General features: G+C 33.7%; 1 protein-coding gene across 1 annotated transcript in view; it reads left to right on the forward strand.

Moving 5' to 3' along the window:
- The window catches only part of LOC134694042 (ecdysone-inducible protein E75-like), a 58,795-nt gene that overhangs the window by 30,989 nt on the left and 7,729 nt on the right, over nucleotides 1-20,077 (forward strand). Inside the window, exons 6-13 of the mRNA XM_063555039.1 lie at nucleotides 8,633-8,871; nucleotides 9,283-9,450; nucleotides 10,781-10,888; nucleotides 12,472-12,592; nucleotides 13,401-13,577; nucleotides 15,532-15,595; nucleotides 16,985-17,846; nucleotides 18,678-19,720. Of these exons, the coding sequence (XP_063411109.1) occupies nucleotides 8,633-8,871; nucleotides 9,283-9,450; nucleotides 10,781-10,888; nucleotides 12,472-12,592; nucleotides 13,401-13,577; nucleotides 15,532-15,595; nucleotides 16,985-17,846; nucleotides 18,678-19,720 (2,782 nt within the window). The remainder of the gene's footprint in view (nucleotides 1-8,632; nucleotides 8,872-9,282; nucleotides 9,451-10,780; nucleotides 10,889-12,471; nucleotides 12,593-13,400; nucleotides 13,578-15,531; nucleotides 15,596-16,984; nucleotides 17,847-18,677; nucleotides 19,721-20,077) is intronic.

The following is a 20,077-nucleotide window of genomic DNA, read 5'->3' on the forward strand; positions in this document are numbered from 1 at the left end:
TTCATGATTTTAAAAAGACCTAAGCTTAAAAGAGCAACAGAAATCAAATACTATTTGACATTAAAAACCAATGAATTTATATCCTAAAATAGATTTCTCTCTGCACTGAAGTTTATATATAACATGATAATTCTATTAATTTTTTGGTGGATAAACATGATGAAATTGTTTTAGAAATGAGATCTAATGTTTTAAAATTACTGATGACATTTAAAAACTACATAAATACAATGCAAAATGTAGGAAAAATCTATTTATGCTATTTATTAATGAACAAAGTAAAGGAAATGAAAACTAATGTCTTAAAGTTCATAAAGTTACCACAAAATTTCTATTAAATTACAAAAAAAAAAGAAAAATCTGAATTCTGTGTCTTCTGAGCTTAATTACATTAGATGGTTAGCTTTCAGGTTTGAAAAGTTTTACATTAGACATTTTTAGGTCCCTTTATAGCTTGCTTTTCAGTTTGAGCTAAGGTTCCGTTCCCTTGTAAGTTTGGTTATTTAAACTTCTTTATTGTTTTTTTTGTTTTTTTCTCACTTGATTAAAGATAAATATATTTAAAAGGACATTTATTAATTTAATTTTTATATATGAAATTTCTATATAAAGGCTGTTGTCTGCTCTATTGTCGGGTGGTTGTCGCTTTGACATATTCACCATTTCCTTTCTCAATTTTATTTATAAATAAAAAATGCCATGAATTATGATACATGTACTATTATATTCCAACCTCTATGTAATAAGGTGGGGGATAAGATACGTCTCTGTAATAAAGGGGGGATAAGATACGTCTCTGTAATAAAGGGGGGAATAAGATACGTCTCTGTAATAAAGGGGGGAATAAGATACGTCTCTGTAATAAAGGGGGGAATAAGATACGTCTCTGTTATAAAGGGGGGATAAGATACGTCTCTGTAATAAAGGGGGGATAAGATACTTCTCTGTAATAAAGGGGGGAATAAGATACGTCTCTGTAATAAAGGGGGGATAAGATACGTCTCTGTAATAAAGGGGGAATAAGATACGTCTCTGTAATAAAGGGGGGATAAGATACGTCTCTGTAATAAAGGGGGGAATAAGATACGTCTCTGTAATAAAGGGGGGAATAAGATACGTTTCTGTAATAAAGGGGGGGATAAGATACGTCTCTGTAATAAAGGGGGGAATAAGATACGTCTCTGTAATAAAGGGGGGAATAAGATACGTCTCTGTAATAAAGGGGGATAAGATACGTCTCTGTAATAAAGGGGGGAATAAGATACGTCTCTGTAATAAAGGGGGGATAAGATACGTCTCTGTAATAAAGGGGGGATAAGATACGTCTCTGTAATAAAGGGGGGAATAAGATACGTCTCTGTAATAAAGGGGGGGATAAGATACGTCTCTGTAATAAAGGGGGGATAAGATACGTCTCTGTAATAAAGGGGGGATAAGATACGTCTCTGTAATAAAGGGGGGATAAGATACGTCTCTGTAATAAAGGGGGGATAAGATACGTCTCTGTAATAAAGGGGGAAATAAGATATGTCTCTGTAATAAAGGGGGAATAAGATACGTCTCTGTAATAAAGGGGGGAATAAGATACGTCTCTGTAATAAAGGGGGGAATAAGATACGTCTCTGTAATAAAGGGGGAATAAGATACGTCTCTGTAATAAAGGGGGGAATAAGATACATCTCTGTTATAAAGGGGGGATAAGATACGTCTCTGTAATAAAGGGGGGATAAGATACGTCTCTGTAATAAAGGGGGAATAAGATACGTCTCTGTAATAAAGGGGGGAATAAGATACGTCTCTGTTATAAAGGGGGGATAAGATACGTCTCTGTAATAAAGGGGGGATAAGATACTTCTCTGTAATAAAGGGGGGAATAAGATACGTCTCTGTAATAAAGGGGGGATAAGATACGTCTCTGTAATAAAGGGGGAATAAGATACGTCTCTGTAATAAAGGGGGGAATAAGATACGTCTCTGTAATAAAGGGGGGAATAAGATACGTCTCTGTAATAAAGGGGGGAATAAGATACGTTTCTGTAATAAAGGGGGGGATAAGATACGTCTCTGTAATAAAGGGGGGAATAAGATACGTCTCTGTAATAAAGGGGGGAATAAGATACGTCTCTGTAATAAAGGGGGGATAAGATACGTCTCTGTAATAAAGGGGGGAATAAGATACGTCTCTGTAATAAAGGGGGGATAAGATACGTCTCTGTAATAAAGGGGGGATAAGATACGTCTCTGTAATAAAGGGGGGAATAAGATACGTCTCTGTAATAAAGGGGGGGATAAGATACGTCTCTGTAATAAAGGGGGGATAAGATACGTCTCTGTAATAAAGGGGGGATAAGATACGTCTCTGTAATAAAGGGGGGATAAGATACGTCTCTGTAATAAAGGGGGGATAAGATACGTCTCTGTAATAAAGGGGGGAATAAGATATGTCTCTGTAATAAAGGGGGAATAAGATACGTCTCTGTAATAAAGGGGGGAATAAGATACGTCTCTGTAATAAAGGGGGGAATAAGATACGTCTCTGTAATAAAGGGGGGAATAAGATACGTCTCTGTAATAAAGGGGGGATAAGATACGTCTCTGTAATAAAGGGGGGATAAGATACGTCTCTGTAATAAAGGGGGGGATAAGATACGTCTCTGTAATAAAGGGGGGATAAGATACGTCTCTGTAATAAAGGGGGGAATAAGATACGTCTCTCTGTCTCTGTAATAAAGGGGGGATAAGATACGTCTCTGTAATAAAGGAGGGGATAAGATATGTCTCTGTAATAAAGGGGGGAATAAGATACGTCTCTGTAATAAAGGGGGTGATAAGATACGTCTCTGTAATAAAGGGGGGATAAGATATGTCTCTGTAATAAAGGGGGGAATAAGATACGTCTCTGTAATAAAGGGGGGATAAGATATGTCTCTGTAATAAAGGGGGGATAAGATACGTCTCTGTAATAAAGGGGGGAATAAGATACGTCTCTGTAATAAAGGGGGGAATAAGATACGTCTCTGTAATAAAGGGGGGAATAAGATACGTCTCTGTAATAAAGGGGGGATAAGATACGTCTAAAGGGGGGATAAGATACGTCTCTGTAATAAAGGGGGGAATAAGATACGTAAAGAGGACATATGACCTAATTTAGTAATTATATTGATGTAAAAAATGTGTTTACACATACAGACTACTAACGTCTTTGTTATGATGTATATATCTATAGATATAATAATTACTTAAGAAAAGAAGTAAGGGATTGCTTTGATACCAAATCAATAATCAACAAGGTAAACACATTGTCCAAGGACAGTCAAATGTAGGATGCTGTGGACGATCGAGATGTCACTTGTCTAGTGTTGATTCATTTATTTTTGTTGGAATCCATTTTCAAAAGGCTGTAGCAAAAAATGAAGTGCACCACCATAAGATTTTTTCTTTAGCAATTACTTTCTAAAAAAGTCTTTAAAACCCATAAAATCAGGTTAAAGTAAAACGTTAAAATTCTAGAAATGTTTGGCTCCTCAGAGGTGTGCATCCTTAAAGTTAAGTATAAAAAAAAATTAAAAGTTCACCAATTTTGAAGGTCTGTAAAATATCATAAAATTGATAAATTTCAATTTTCACAAATGTTCAATCCACATGCAGATGTTTTGTGTTTAAATGTGAGAATGATTATCACATAAATTGGCCAATATGTTTATCAAGGAAGTTTAAACCCACTGATTACAAGAATAGAAGGTGAAATTCACAACTTTCTTGATTTAAAACCGTAACTATTAACAACGGGCACAAGGGCATAAACAACCCTGTAGATTTCATTATGTATATATATTGATGTTTTTTGCTCTTTAATGGTGATACTAAACATTATCCCTATTTTGTGCATTTTTCCTTTGATCTTTTTTGTGATAATTTTCATATCATGCTTCTCGCTTGAGATGGAAAAATTATCGCTAGAAACTAAGGAGACCATGTGGCGTTGCTAACGAAATTGACATTGAAATTGACAAGGTTGTCATAGGTAAAATAGCGATAAACAGATTATCATCTAAACTCGATTGCTTTTCTCACTTTCGCTGTTCCAGCTCAAGCGAGAACATCAATCTCGTTGAGATGATCAACGATAATCTATAATTAATAAAAATTTGCTCTTTTAATTAATTTTCATAAAAAAAATTACAAAATATTGACTTTGACCTTTTGAGTTTGACATAAATATAAAAATTTCAAAAAAAATGAACCAGGCACTTACAATGTCTATTAAACATTGTTTATTTGACAAATGTTGGACATTTTCATTCAACTTCACTCAGGGATTTGACAAACACTAATTATGATCATCCAGAACCTTAATATGTCCTTACCAATAGAATGTTATCAAAACGTTCCACTGATTTTTACAGAGTTATCTCCCTGTAGTGTTATATACCACCTTAAGAAAGAGAAGTGGTGATGGTAGATTTTGTGTAGTTTTAGTAGATTATTAATGACCACAACTTAGGGGTCATCCATAATTGTCAACCATTTTCCAAAGTGTACAAAACGTACACTTGGAGGATGGGGGTTAAACAATCAACATTTTTACAGTACGCTTTTTTAGCTCACCTGGCCCGAAGGGCCAAGTGAGCTTTTCTCATCACTTGGCGTCCGGCGTCCGTCGTCGTCCGTCGTCGTTAACTTTTACAAAAATCTTCTCCTCTGAAACTGCTGGGCCAAATTAATCCAAACTTGGCCATAATCATCATTGGGGTATCTAGTTTAAAAATTGTGTCCGGTGACCCCACCAACCAACCAAGATGGCCGCCACGGCTAAAAATAGAACATAGGGGTAAAATGCAGTTTTTGGCTTATAACTCAAAAACCAAAGCATTTAGAGCAAATCTGTCGTGGGGTAAAAATGTTCATCAGGTCAAGATCTAACTGCCCTGAAATTTTCAGACGAATCGGACAACCTGTTGTTGGGTTGCTGCCCCTGAATTGGTAATTTTAGGGAAATTTTGCTGTTTTTTAGCTCACCTGGCCCGAAGGGCCAAGTGAGCTTTTCCCATCACTTTGCGTCCGGCGTCCGTCGTCGTCCGTCGTCCGTCGTCGTTGTTAACTTTTACAAAAATCTTCTCCTCTGAAACTACTGGGCCAAATTGTACCAAACTTGGACACAATCATCATTGGGGTATCTAGTTTAAAAAATGTGTGCCGTGACCCGGTCAACCAACCAAGATGGCCGCCACGGCTAAAAATAGAACATAGGGGTCAAATGCAGTTTTTGGCTTATAACTCAAAAACCAAAGCATTTAGAGCAAATCTGACATGGGGTAAAAATGTTTATCAGGTCAAGATCTATCTGCCCCGAAATTTTCAGATGAATCGGTCAATCGGTTGTTGGGTTGCTGCCCCTGAATTGGTAATTTTGAAAGAAATTTTGCTGTTTTTGGTTATTATCTTGAATATTATTATAGTTAGAGATAAACTGTAATCAGCAATAATGTTCAGCAAAATAAGATCTACAAATAAGTCAACATGACCAAAATGGTCAGTTGACCCGTTTAGGAGTTATTGCCCTTTATAGTCAATTTTTAACCATTTTTCGTTAATTAAAGTAATCTTTTACAAAAATCTTCTCCTCTGAAACTACTTGGACAAATTAATCCAAACTTGGCCACAATCATCTTTGGGGTATCTAGTTTAAAAAATGTGTGGCGTGACCTGGTCAACCAACCAAGATGGCCGCCACGGCTAAAAATAGAACAAAGGGGTAAAATGCAGTTTTTGGCTTATAACTCAAAAACCAAAGCATTTTGAGGAAATCTGACATGGGATAAAAATGTTTATCAGGTCAAGATCTATCTGCCCTGAAATTTTCAGATGAATCGGTCAATCGGTTGTTGGGTTGCTGCCCCTGAATTGGTAATTTTGAGGAAATTTTGCTGTTTTTGGTTATTATCTTGAATATTATTATAGATAGAGATAAACTGTAAACAGCAATAATGTTCAGCAAAGTAAGATCTACAAATAAGTCAACATGACCAAAATGGTCAGTTGACCCGTTTAGGAGTTATTGCCCTTTATAGTCAATTTTTAACCATTTTTCGTAAATTAAAGTAATCTTTTACAAAAATCTTCTCCTCTGAAACTACTGGGCCAAATTAATCCAAACTTGGCCACAATCATCTTTGGGGTATCTAGTTTAAAAAATGTGTGGCGTGACCTGGTCAACCAACCAAGATGGCCGCCACCGCTAAAAATAGAACATAGGGGTAAAATGCAGTTTTTGGCTGATAACTCAAAAACCAAAGCATTTTGAGGAAATCTGACAAGGGGTAAAAATGTTTATCAGGTCAAGATCTATCTGCCCTGAAATTTTCAGATGAATCGGTCAATCGGTTGTTGGGTTGCTGCCCCTGAATTGGTAATTTTGAGGAAATTTTGCTGTTTTTGGTTATTATCTTGAATATTATTATAGATAGAGATAAATTGTAAACAGCAATAATGTTCAGCAAAGTAAGATCTACAAATAAGTCAACATGACCAAAATGGTCAGTTGACCCCTTTAGGAGTTATTGCCCTTTATAGTCAATCTTTAACCATTTTTCATAAATCTAAGTAATCTTTTACAAAATCTCCACTGAAACTACTAGGCCACAATCATCTTTGGGGTATCTAGTTTGAAAAATGTGTCTGATGACCTGGCCATTCAACCAAGATGGCGGCCACGGCTAAAAATAGAACATAGGGGTAAAATGCAGTTTTTTGCTTATAACTATGAAACCAAAGCATCTAGAGCAAATCTGACAAGAAGTTAAATTGTTAATCAAGTCAATATCTATCTGCCCTGAATTTTTCAGATGAATTGGACAACTGGTTGTTGGGTTGCTGCCCTCCAATTGGTAATTTTTAAAGAAATTTTGCCGTTTTTGGTTATCTTGAATACTATTATAGATAGCGATAAACTGTAAACAGCAATAATGTTCAGCAAAGTAAGATCTACAAATAAGTCAACATGACCTAAATGGTCAATTGACCACTGAAGGAGTTATTGCCCTTTATAGTCAATTTTTAACAATTTTCATTAATTTGGTAAATTTATGTAAATTTTTACCAAATATAGTTCTCTGTTACTAATGGGCAAAGTTCATGATAGATATAATTGTAAGAAGCAAAATCGTTCAGTAAAGTAAGAACTTCAAACACATCACCATCACCAAAATACAATTTTGTCATGAATCCATTTGTGTCCTTTGTTTAATATGCACATAGACCAAGGTGAGCGACACAGGCTCTTTAGAGCCTCTAGTTGTTATTATCTTGAATATTATTATAGATAGAGATAAACTGTAAACAGCAATAATGTTCAGCAAAGTAAAATCTACAAATAAGTCAACATAACCAAAATGGTCAGTTGACCACTTTAGGAGTTATTGTCCTTTATAGTCAATTTTTAACCATTTTTCGTAAATCTTGGTAATCTTTTACAAAAATCTTCTCCTCTGAAACTACCAGGCCAAATTTAAACAAACTTGGCCGCAATCATCATTGGGGTATCTAGTTTAAAAATTGTGTGGCGTGACCTGGCCAACCAACAAAGATGGCCGCCATGGCTAAAAATAGAACATAGGGGTAAAATGCAGTTTTTTGCTTATAACTCAAAAACCAAAGCATTTAGAGCAAATCTAACAGGGAGTAAAATTGTTAATCAGGTCAAGATCTATTTGTCATGAAATTTTCAGATGGATTGGACAAACTGCTGTTAGGTTGCTGCCCCTGAATTAGTCATTTTAAGGAAATTTTGCCGTTTTTTGTTATTATCTTGAATATTATTATAGATAGAGATAAACTGTAAAGGGAAACAATGTACAGCAAAGTAACACCTAAAAATAAGTTAACATGACCTAAATGGTCAATTGACCCCATAAGGAGTTATTGCCCTTTATAGTCAATTTTTAACAATTTTCATAAAATTTGTAAATTTTAACTAACATTTTCCACTGAAGCTCTTAGGCCAAGTTCAATATAGATAGAATGATTGTAAGCAGCAATAATGTTCAGTAAAGTAAGATATACAAACACATCACCATCACCAAAACACAATTTTGTCATGAATTCAAATGCGTCCTTTGTTTAATATTCACATAGACCAAGGTGAGCGACACAGGCTCTTTGGAGCCTCTAGTTTAAATTTATCAAATAAAACAGGCAGATATGTTTCAAATTATTTTCTGTGCAAATTTCTATATTAAACAAAACTATAATAGACAAGATCTTCTTTTTATCAAGAAAAAAGTACACTTTTTGAGGGAGGGTGGGGGGTCTGAAAAGTGTATGTTTTGTACACTTTGGAAAATGGTTGACAATTATGGATGACCCCTTATTTAGAATTATCTGGTGCATGGGCCATTATTTTTGTGGTTTGAATTATTTTTACATTTTGTCATGTCTGACAGGGCCTTTTATAGCTTTTTGTATGATATGGGGTTTGCTCATTGTTGAAAGCTGTACAGTGACCTTTAGTTGCTAGAGTCGTCATGAATTGGTCTCTGGTAAGGAGCTGTTTCATTATGGTCATACTTCCATGCAGCCTTTTACAGATTTTGTACAAGCTAATGACAATTATTTATCAATCTTTCTATTTTAGCTGTCCGCTTCGGACGTGTCCCAAAGAAAGAGAAAGCTAGAATTATCGAACAAATGCATCGTGTGAACTGTCAGACTCAGGTGAACCAACTCCATACCTTACTACAAAATCCTGATGATCTCATTCAAGCTGTTATACTGGCACACAGACAGACTAACACAATACCTCCTCAAAATGTACAGACCATGAGGGAGGCAGCCTTGTGCAATAATGATTTCCTAAATGTCCCCTCTCATATGGTAAGACTGGGTTTTTAACTGCGTACATCAAAATGCTGCACCATTGTACAATAATGATTTCCTAAACGTCCCTGCTCACATGGTGAGTCTAGCTATCTTGCTACATAAAACATTTGTGTCCAGAAGGAAGAAAAGTTTGTGGTGCAAGGATTTCCTAGACATTTCTGCTCACATAATAAAAGACTATCTTAAAACATCAAAATGTTAAGTCCATCAGAGAGGCAGCATTATGTTTTAATGAACAATAAATCTTCATCTTCGACTCAAATATCTGTTTTTTCATCAACTTGATTGATATATATTTTAATTTATCCACATTTATCTGGACCTTGGTATTTCAAAAAGTAATTTATGAATACATATATCATACATTTGTACATGTGTTTGCATAATCTTTGTGATTTATTGTAGGCTTGCCCATTGAATGCCCAGCTTGCCCGAGACCCAAACGATAACAGCCAGGAATGGGAGGACTTTTACGATTTCTACACACCCGCCATTATCTCTGTGGTTAACTTTGCCAAATCTGTTCCTGGCTTCTGTATTCTAAATCAGGATGATCAAGTCACTCTACTGAAGGTAAATAAAATAACATGACAGGTTTCTTAACATATATCAGTCATCAACACATGCGTGTCTAAAACATATGTCGATTGTCATTTACATACTGTAAACCAGCTTATTTTTGCGGAAGAAAAATAACGGAAATAAAAGTTGTCCTGAATATGTAAAACTTGGTTATTCCCTTATTAAACTTTATCAAGTAAATCAGAAAATCGTGAAATTAAATAGCCGCAAAGTGGTGAAGAAAGGGTAAAATGTGAAATAAAGTAATCCGTGAAAATAAGTTGGTTTACAGTATCAACACATGACAAGTATTTATATATAAAAAAAGAAATAACAGATACCAAAGATATATTCAAACTCATACATAAAAACAACAAACAGATAATGCCATAGAAAAAATACAAAAAAACAATCCATAGACTTAACACAGTCTTCTAAACACAGCATAGAAAACTAAAGATTAAGCAAACTCCACCAAAAACCAATCATATTTCACACTCAATCAATTTCCTGCATCAAAAGAAGTGAACGAAATTTAAAGGAGATATACTACACATTTTTCATTAATATCAAAGGAGTAGGTCCGGTAAGGACCCATTTTGGCCTCAAATTTTAAGTTCATCTGACGAAAGATTTTGACCACTTTTTAAACACTTAAGTGTCTATTTTATATGATTCAATTAGTTTATGTGAAAGATTTTAACTGATTAGGCATTAAAAAACTATCCGATTCAAGCTCAAATATGAAAAATCTACCAAATATGCCGAAAAATGTCACTTTTCGGATGGTTTTTGTCAAAAATGAAAGTGGCTGCATCCGTGTTCCTCCTCAACCTATATATATGTTATGTATTATCATCAAATACAACTTACATTTCAATATTATGGATGAACACGAATGCGGCCACTTTCGCTTTACACAGAAACCGTCTAAAATTTAACTAAAACGCTAGAATTGTGAAGATTTCAGTAATTTAGCATGACTAAATGGTGTTAGTACCCGATATATGTGCATTGTATTGTAAAAAATAGTCAATATTTATGTAGCAGAAGCATTCTAGCTACTTTCCAATAAATAACTAAAAGTTTACATTTTAACAATTTTGTAAAAATGCTTTATTCTGGGGCCAAAAAGGGGTCTTACTGGACCTTCTCCTTTCAGGTAAAATAAAGATTAATAGGAAATAACTCAATACAAACATTTATTGATAACTTTATATTAATAAGAAAAGTAGAATTCAGAATGGAAACAGGAATGTGATTGAATGTGTAAACATCTGCACTGACTAATTCTTTTAATTTTATACAAAATGATAATTGAAACCTTTATACTTTTTTTCAGGCAGCAACGTTTGAAGTTTTACTGGTTAGACACGCTTGTTTGTTTGATACAGACAATGGGACAATGATGTTTACATGCGGCAAACTCTTCAAACGGCCACCACCAGATGTAAGATATAATATTTACACTTGTATATCAAATTAGTGGCAAACTCTTCAAACGGCCACCTCCAGATGTAAGATATAATATTTACACTTGTATATCAAATTAGCAGAACTTCAATTTTGTCAAACCCTCTTTGAACTTAATTAAATCTTGACAGAAACTTTGTCATAATCACGAAAGAGTATCTAAAGAAATTTGTCTTTTATTAAGAAAATTTTTTTTAGTAAACATTTTGATTAAGTTTTATTTTAACAGAAGCTTCTGTATAGTCACATGATACTATCTAGAGTCAAACTGTTTGTATTATATTTTTTTGCATTCGTTGGCATTTTAAGTTTTATAATTAAATAAACTTTTTTAGTCAACAATATGGTACTTTCTGTGGTCAGTCAGGGGTACTACTTGTACAAGTGTATTTTATTTACTTGAAGAAGTGAAAAAAATATACACATATAAGTAATTAAATAATGTTTGAATAATCTCCCCTTAATTTTCTGAAAAATTTACTTGTACAAGTAAATTTTTCTTACAATCCCACAAAAATCCTCAAGTTTTGAGATGTAAAATCATGCCTTTAATGATTTTTCCCAGGTTTGCTCAAATTTTTCCATTGAGGTTCAATGTTTCATCTCATTAATTCATCAAAGAAACTGATTGAGCAAAGATCTTGTATATTTGTGCAAGGCAATCAAAAATTGCTCTTTTGGGGCTTGTAAATGAGCAGTGTTAAGAAGATAACAGACAAATAGGACTTTCATTGTCCATGAAATTACACTTGAATGATTAGTAAAGAAATCTGCAAAGGGTACACAAATTAAAATTCTATTAGAGCAAAGAAATCATCAGAATTCAAGAAAAGAAGAAAGGATGATTTTTTTACCTATACAAGTAAAAAAATCTGAATGCGGAAGGGACATAACTCAGCCAATTTTTTTTTTACCTATACAAGTAAATAAAATTCACTTGTATAAGTATCCTACAAATTTACTTATATGTGTATATTTTTTTTTACTTCTTCAAGTAAATAAAATACACTTGTACAAGTAGTACCCCTGACTGGTGGTTGGAAGTTTTAGGAATTTGATGAACTTTGGTAGCCCATCATAAAATTGAAGTTTTTCTCTAATTTTTGTGCTATATTCAAATTTCTTGATCGGTGTGAGAAATATTTCTCCTCACTAGTGAAATATCTGTCCTCAGCAAATGATTAGTCAAAATTTGATTATGACATCAAAATGTTTTGTTTTCTTCTGAATTTTCCTATTGTGACGTCATGAAAAAAGGCGACCATGTCTGATGACCTCGCATATATAAAGAACACTAGTTTCTGAAAGTCTTTTGAAAAGAACGATAAACATCATCAGAGAAACAGATTCTGACACTTTATGTAGGAATCTATATTTCTCTTATTTACTGTCAGACATAAGGAACATAGTTTTTGACACTTTTAAGCTGATATCATTGATAAAAAAGTTCAGGAGATCTTTCAAATTTCTGAAAGATTTCAGCTTGGAAAACTATTGTTGCTGACTGATTCGTGTATTTTTTTGCTTCATTCTTATTATTCTTTATTACAATTATTTCAGTCCACCAATTCTGCTGGTTTCCTGTTGGACTCCATGTTTGATTTTGCCGAGAGGTTCAACATGTTAAAGTTAGCAGAGGAAGAAATCGCATTGTTTTCTGCAATAGTGCTGTTATCTCCTGGTAAGTTACATCTCGGCCAACTCCATGGTTTTAAACAACCTGAAACTTTCACTGTTCTAGAGTTATGGCTCTTTATAAGTGAAAAATTGTTAACTTACGTTTGCCTCAACCAAATGTTATGAAACTTAAGGAGAATGTTCATTACCTCAAAACACAGATAAAGTACAAATTTGGGTAGCGTCACTTTTACAAGGTTCTATGCCAGCAGGGGCATCTTCTGTGTCATTCACCATTCATTTATTTAAAATCCTTAAAAAACAAAATTCATTTGATGATTTCAAATGCAGAATTAAGGGAAAATTGGATGAGTAACTAGAATTTTTTTATTGGCCTAAATACACCTTTGCCTTTCAGTATCAGTAACAAATATTTAAGGAATGACTGTAATATTTTTTTCTATCTATGAAGAAATAACATAAAAAATTTGGTGCACACTGAATAACGCGCGTAGAGGGTTATTTAACAGTGTGCACCACAATTTTTATGTTATTTCGAATAGACAGAAAAATTATTTCAGTCATTTCTTTTAATTCTTAATTCCATTTTAAACCGTAGAAAACCATGAAAAAACGTATATAACGTCACGGTCACATGAAAAAATCATGTCTTTGGGCTGATAACAAAATAACGTCAGCCAATCAGAAGATGCGTTACTTCCAAAACTAAATTATTGGCATATAGTTGATTATTAGTTCCCAACCAATGAAGTCTAGGAGACTTAAGCTTTGCACTCAATCAGTCTGTCCGGCAATCCAGTTTTACAGACTTTTTTTCTTCATGCTTGTTTATAAGGTAATTTTATTTTCAGATCGTCCAGGTTTACGAAATGTAGAACAGATAGAGAAGCTACAGAACAAACTAACGGAGAGTCTACAGACCGTGATAAATACTAATCATAAGGAGGACACAACTCTGTTTGCTAAACTACTGATGAAAACTACCGATTTACGTACCCTTAATACTCTACACTCAGAAAAGTCAATAGGTAGGTCACATTACCTAAAGGGGACACAACCCTGTTTGCTAAACTACAGATGAAAACTACCGATTTACGTACCCTTAATACTCTACACTCAGAAAAGTCAATAGGTAGGTCACATTACCTAAAGGGGACACAACTCTGTTTGCTAAACTACTGATGAAAACTACTGATTTACTTACCCTTAATACTCTACACTCAGAAAAGTCAATAGGTAGGTCACATTACCTAAAGGGGATACAACTCTGTTTGTTAAACTACTTATGTTAACTACTGATTTACGTACCCTTAATACTCTACACTCAGAAAAGTCAAAAGGTAGGTCAACGAAATTCAACTTATATACTCCAAGTACTCTTTAATAGCTCCAAAAAGTCAATATGCACCTATTTACACATAAAAAATTATAATTTAGGGACTTTGAAATACTCTGAAAAGTTAATATTTACCAAGTGACACAGGGAACTACTGATGTATGTACTCTCAACATGCTGAATACTCTATGCTCTGTGAAGTTAATATTTACCAAGTGACACATAGAATCTTAATACTCTACATGAGTCTTATTTTGTCGTTGTAATAGGAATTTTATTTTTTTGATGTATTCACAAATTGTTTTTCTTATTTACTCATCTATTTGTTTCATTCTGGATAAAGTTTTAAATATTAAACATAGACAACTGTGACAAAACTATATGCCAGTGGGTGTTCTTTTTAATATTCAGATCATTTGCATAAAATGAATTAAATACAGAAATTATTGCAAAATATTGATTAACCTTGATTTGACATGGAAAAAAAACCTTTAGTTGACCTTGATTTGACTGGATAAAACATTTAATTGACCTTAATTTCACATCTTTCCAGCAGCTATCTTTTTGTTTTGAATATTGAATTTGAATTAATGTTGATTTGTGTACTTTGCCACTGTTAAAATAAACCTTTTTTTGTTTTTATTTAATACAAAATGTCACCAAAGGTAAAACAGAGCTATTTAGAGTGCATTCACAAATGTTATTTTATGTAAAGAGGAAAAAACGTTATTTATTTAGGGAATGAATGTGAAAAGTTCAATGTATTGTAAAACGAGTAATTAAAAATAGGAAAGGTGAAACAGAAAATTCCACCTGGTGGTAAAGTTGGGGAACTAGGAGTTTTGTTAATTTAGTCTATAGAAATTAAATATTTCATAGAAAGATCTTCTGTCATGCAAGAGCCCTCTTTCATATGAAATATTATGTGTTTGTGGGATTGATTTATAAATTATGCAATACCAAAAGATTAAGTTTTAAACTGACCTCATTGCTGGACATGATCTATATATAGTTGATATAAACAACATTACTGCCAACTTTTACTATTTGTGGGGGATATCCCCCATTGAGGCTTTCAAATTGAAATTTTGAAAGAGCAATGTTGTCCACAATTTAAACAAAACAATTAATTTTAAAATGACTAAGCTTATAAAATTATGATGAAACCAAAAAATAAAAGTTTTTGGCCTTACACAGATACCTGGAATAAGTTTTATTTGTGTCCTGTCTTTCTAAGTCATGTAATAGAAATGTTTAGCTCCATGCTGTTTTCTCTGTTCACTCAATACCAGATTTATGGTATGTTTTAAACATGAAAACAAATAGGAAAAATTTAGATAAACTCATGCTGGTTTCAGTGTGTTAAAAATAATATGTATGGGAAAATTCATGTATACCACTGTACTGACAAATCATTTATTTGCCTGCCTTCATAATTTATATTCATGGATTGATGAAACGTATTTTCGTAGAAATTTGTTTTGTAGTTTTGATAAACATTGAATTTTCCTGCTAACATGTTCTCATGAAATCCACTAAAATTGGAAGCCTACGAATGATAATGCATCCACATTATGACTGATATTTTTATATTGTAAGCTCATGTTGTTTATATCAAATATTCACAGAAATTATTATTATTACAGGGCAAGGAGAAGGAGAGTCGGGTGACGGGAAAATGGAAACAAATAAAAATATATCTGATTCTAGGTAAGCTTGTAATACTGTCAGCTTTTAATTCATTGGTCCTATTAGTTTATTTACTTTATCCCTATACACAGCTACTTTTACATAGGTACTATTTCTGTACTAAATATGTAGTACTGGAAATTTACTTTTAATATTTAGTACTATTTCTTTACTTAAAAATTATTGTAATATTAATGTACTAGTATTTTCCAGTACTTGATTTGTACCTAAAATATTGGTACAAACATAATACCAATATTGATCACAGTATTCCATGTTTGAACATCATAACTTTATGTGATTTGAAAAAGACAAACTTTCAAAATGCTGAAAATGTTACTGTGTAACCAAAAATCTGTAGTACTTACTTACATTTCAAGTATAAATCAAGTACTATAAAATACAGGTACTTAAATATTACCATATTTTTTTCAAGTAACAAAATAGTACTGTATATTAAAAGAAGATTTCCAGTACTACAGATTTTTGGTACAGAAATAGTACCTATGTAAAAGTAGCTGTGTAGTCTGTCAATACTGAGTTCATGAGTTCCAACTCCTATGGTGGCATGTGCAGTTTTCCTGTTGAATGTTGTAGGTCTCTCTCCCACACTTGCTTCTTCCACCAATTAAAAATGGCCACCACAATATAGCCAATAGTACTGAAAATTCACCGTTTAGGAATCTAATGCATTATGGGTAATATATGGAAAAGCGTACACCACAACGTTGTGATTGGTTAAAAATGATCTAAACATTTGAAATGTAACCAATGACATAACATTATTTTCATTTTGGTGTACAAACAATGAGATTACCCATAGTCCTCTAGTTTCTGAAAAGGCTAATTGTAGAGAGTTTTCTCATAGGCAACCATATTACATCTTTAAAAACCATATTGATTACAACTACTGGTTGTAAATAAGTATATTTTGGCTCTAATAATATTCAGTTTATTTTGCACCTAAGATGAAAATGGAATCAAAATTAAACATTGACAAAAGAGGTAAATGCAGGTTTTCTGATAATCATAATAAAACAATTTCCATGATAGAGCCAAGGTTTGCTTAATACACAAGCAAAAAAAAAAAAATTACTTGAATTACAAACTAATAACCAGTATTGGAAGAATAACAAAAGTTATGATGTTAATAATTTTTAAGATCACCAACTATGTGTGAAAAAAGAACATGAGCATGTGTTGTGTGAAAAATTAATATAATTAAACATTGTACCTTGAAAGGAAAATAAAATGTCAGTTTGCATCATTTAATGAAAGTTGTTTTGGAAGGTTAATATTAGTTTAGACAAACTCATGAAAAACAAGTTCAAAACTTTTCAAGTATTATGAATAAATTAAGATTTAGACATTGTAACATGACAAGTGTTTAAGAAATATTTTTTATTACAGATCTGAAGGATCATCTCCATCCGATCAGTCTGGGGCCACAGGTTATGATTCTGGCTGCGGGTCGTATGACGGCAGCACAGGCTCGGGAATTAGATTCCCTAATGACACCCACCAAGTGGTTCTAAAAACACCTTATGGAACATTTTATAAAGAAGAAAACGCTGGATATTATGGTCTGGTTCCCGACATGCCACGCAGACGATGTCACACATTAGACAGGGAAACAGTCACACGACCCAGATTACATACTATTGATGAAGGAAATCGTAGACGGAATACTTTAGATAGAGACTATATGAACAAAATGGTGAACAAGTTGAGTGACAAATTAGAAAAGCGTGCCGCCATTCGTGGAGACAGCATGCCACCATCGATATGTAACAGTGCCGCAAGCAGTCCCATTCCTGAGGAATTTCATGCTTATCTGAATAGAACCCACCACGATTTTATTCCTATATCAATGGCTGATTCTACCAGTGCTTGTAGTTCTCGCGCCAGTCCAGCATTTTCTCGGGACTCGTTACTTCCCTTTGGTTCTTCGTCACCTGGATCTCCAAATTCAAGGTCAAGGTCAGGTTCTATGGGACAGGACGAGTTTGGCCCTATGAGGCCCAGATGTTATAGTTTTCATATGAACAGTGAAGGCCGAGCTTCCCGAGTTCCACGGAATCTATCGGCTACGATGTTTCCAGATGAAAGAATCTCCCCCGATGATCTCCAGTATCGATTAAATCCAGAAATGCGTCGCGGCAGTGTTGGTGCATCATATGGACCTTACGCCAGAAAGAAGTCACCATTGGCTGAGAGGTCCTCAGACTATTTACCCAAGTTTTCAGATAATTTTCTCTCTCAAGAACATAAGGTATTTTCATGATACTAATGAATTTGTAATTTACAATTTATGATTTCAATATGTTGAAGTTACTACCAAACCCACAGTTGACCAGTGGTACATAATATAGCTAAGGAATGACTCTCTAATTTTTGAATCACTTGGATCAATCAAGATCCATTACTACAATATTTTATTTATTGCGGCAACACTTTCAACTTCAATGATGTTATTCCTTAATTATCATGAGTAACTTTAAACTCAGTGCTTGCGGTACATGATGGGTGTTAATTATTTTGCTTTACTGAAAAAGTCTGTTAATGAAGAGTTTTGACACTGATTTCACAGGTTTACTGAATATGGAAATATGATAATGTTATCACGGATTGGTGTCCTATGAAGTTTATCTTTTACACTATTTCACAAACAGGTCCTAGTCATTCTTGTTCCCTCTCCCATTTGATGCATTTTCAATAAAAGGTTTACAAAAAAGAAGATGTGGTATGATTGCCAATGAGACAACACTTTACAAGACACCACATGACACAGAAATTAACTTTGTTAGGTTACCATGGTAACCATACAATGCAAATCTAATACAGCATAGTCATCTATAAAAGGCCTTGAAATGAGAAATGTAAATCAATTCAATTTAAAAAATTAAAAACTTATTTTGTACGAAAATGGAAAAAAAATATATGTAACACATCAACAAAAAATACTGATATGATATATATACAGTAGCTGTATGTAGATTTTCTTAAACTCACAATTATAAATGCATACATTAAATCTGAATTTACAGTAATTATTAAATTCAAAAAGAAGAAAAATATTTAATTATTATATTTTGTATTTCAGCTTCAAAGACCTGGTTCAGATTCTTATGAAAGTTCATCGTTGCTAAGGATACCTGTTCCTATAGCACCTGGTGGATCACTATGGCAACATCGTTCCCCATCAGGTCACCTTAAATCATCATTCAAACCCATACCTCCAAGAGAGGAAGGCATTCATGGATCTCAAGAAATACAAAAAGAGGAAATTTCACAGCCCGGCTCTCCTATGGCTGTAGATCAAGACGACGAATCTGAGGACAAAGTCAAAATATTTCATAAGAAATTTGATAAGCTACGAAAACACCATATTCACAATAATACCCATGGGGAAGAAAAATCAAGGCCCACGACTCCTGATAATTCAGCCAGTAACGGCACAAAATCGAATGAAAGTGTCGCTATGGAGCCAAAAAAGAATGAAAAGGTGAAAAAATCAACGATCGAGGCACATCCTCAGTTGTTTGCTCATTTAAATAGTCCGGTACAAAAGTCGTACAATCCGTTCATGAGTCATCAACAGCTAGTCACGTCAAATAACAGAGAACAATTACTATTGAATGTACCAAGAGTTATGAAAAGTACTGTTCAAAAATCACAATTTGTTGATAATGGTGTCCCTCAGAAGTCAGATAAAGAATTTGCAGGTGATGTGGCCGATAGAGACTTGCATCATTCAACCAAGCTTCACCTTAAAGATAAATTATTACGCAAATATGACAGTACGGAAAATCTAAGCAAAATTGATCATGGACATGGCTCCAATGAAAATGTTGCCAACCACAGCATTGTTGAAAATGGACAAAATTCAGCCATGCTTGGTGACAACCAATCAAATCCCTTTGCCCAGATGCAGCGATTTAATGGACCACATGTGATGGGTCCGATTGGACAAAATGCTCAGGGTATGGTATACCCACAAATGTACCCTGGTGGTGTACCCATGCATCCTGCATTTATAGGGGCAGCTTACAACTCTATTCAGGCGATGAATCTCCTACCAGCTTACAATCAGCATCTGGCAGGAATGCAGCAACTTGCTCAACTCTGTGTCAATCCACATAATAGGTAAATATATATATACTGTCAATCCACATAATAGGTAAATATAGTCAATCCACATAATAGGTAAATATAGTCAATCCACATAATAGGTAAATATAGTCAATCCACATAATAGGTAAATATATATACTGTCAATCCATATGATAGGTAAATATAGTCAATCCACATAGTAGGTAAATATATATACTGTCAATCCACATAATAGGTAAATATAGTCAATCCACATAATAGGTTAATATATATACTGTCAATCCACATAATATGTAAATATAGTCAATCCACTTAATAGGTAAATATATATACTGTCAATCCACATAATATGTAAATAGAGTCAATCCACATGATAGGTAAATATAGTCA

The sequence above is a fragment of the Mytilus trossulus genome, chromosome 13, assembly GCF_036588685.1.
Source record: "Mytilus trossulus isolate FHL-02 chromosome 13, PNRI_Mtr1.1.1.hap1, whole genome shotgun sequence".
NCBI classification, from domain to species: domain Eukaryota; kingdom Metazoa; phylum Mollusca; class Bivalvia; order Mytilida; family Mytilidae; genus Mytilus; species Mytilus trossulus.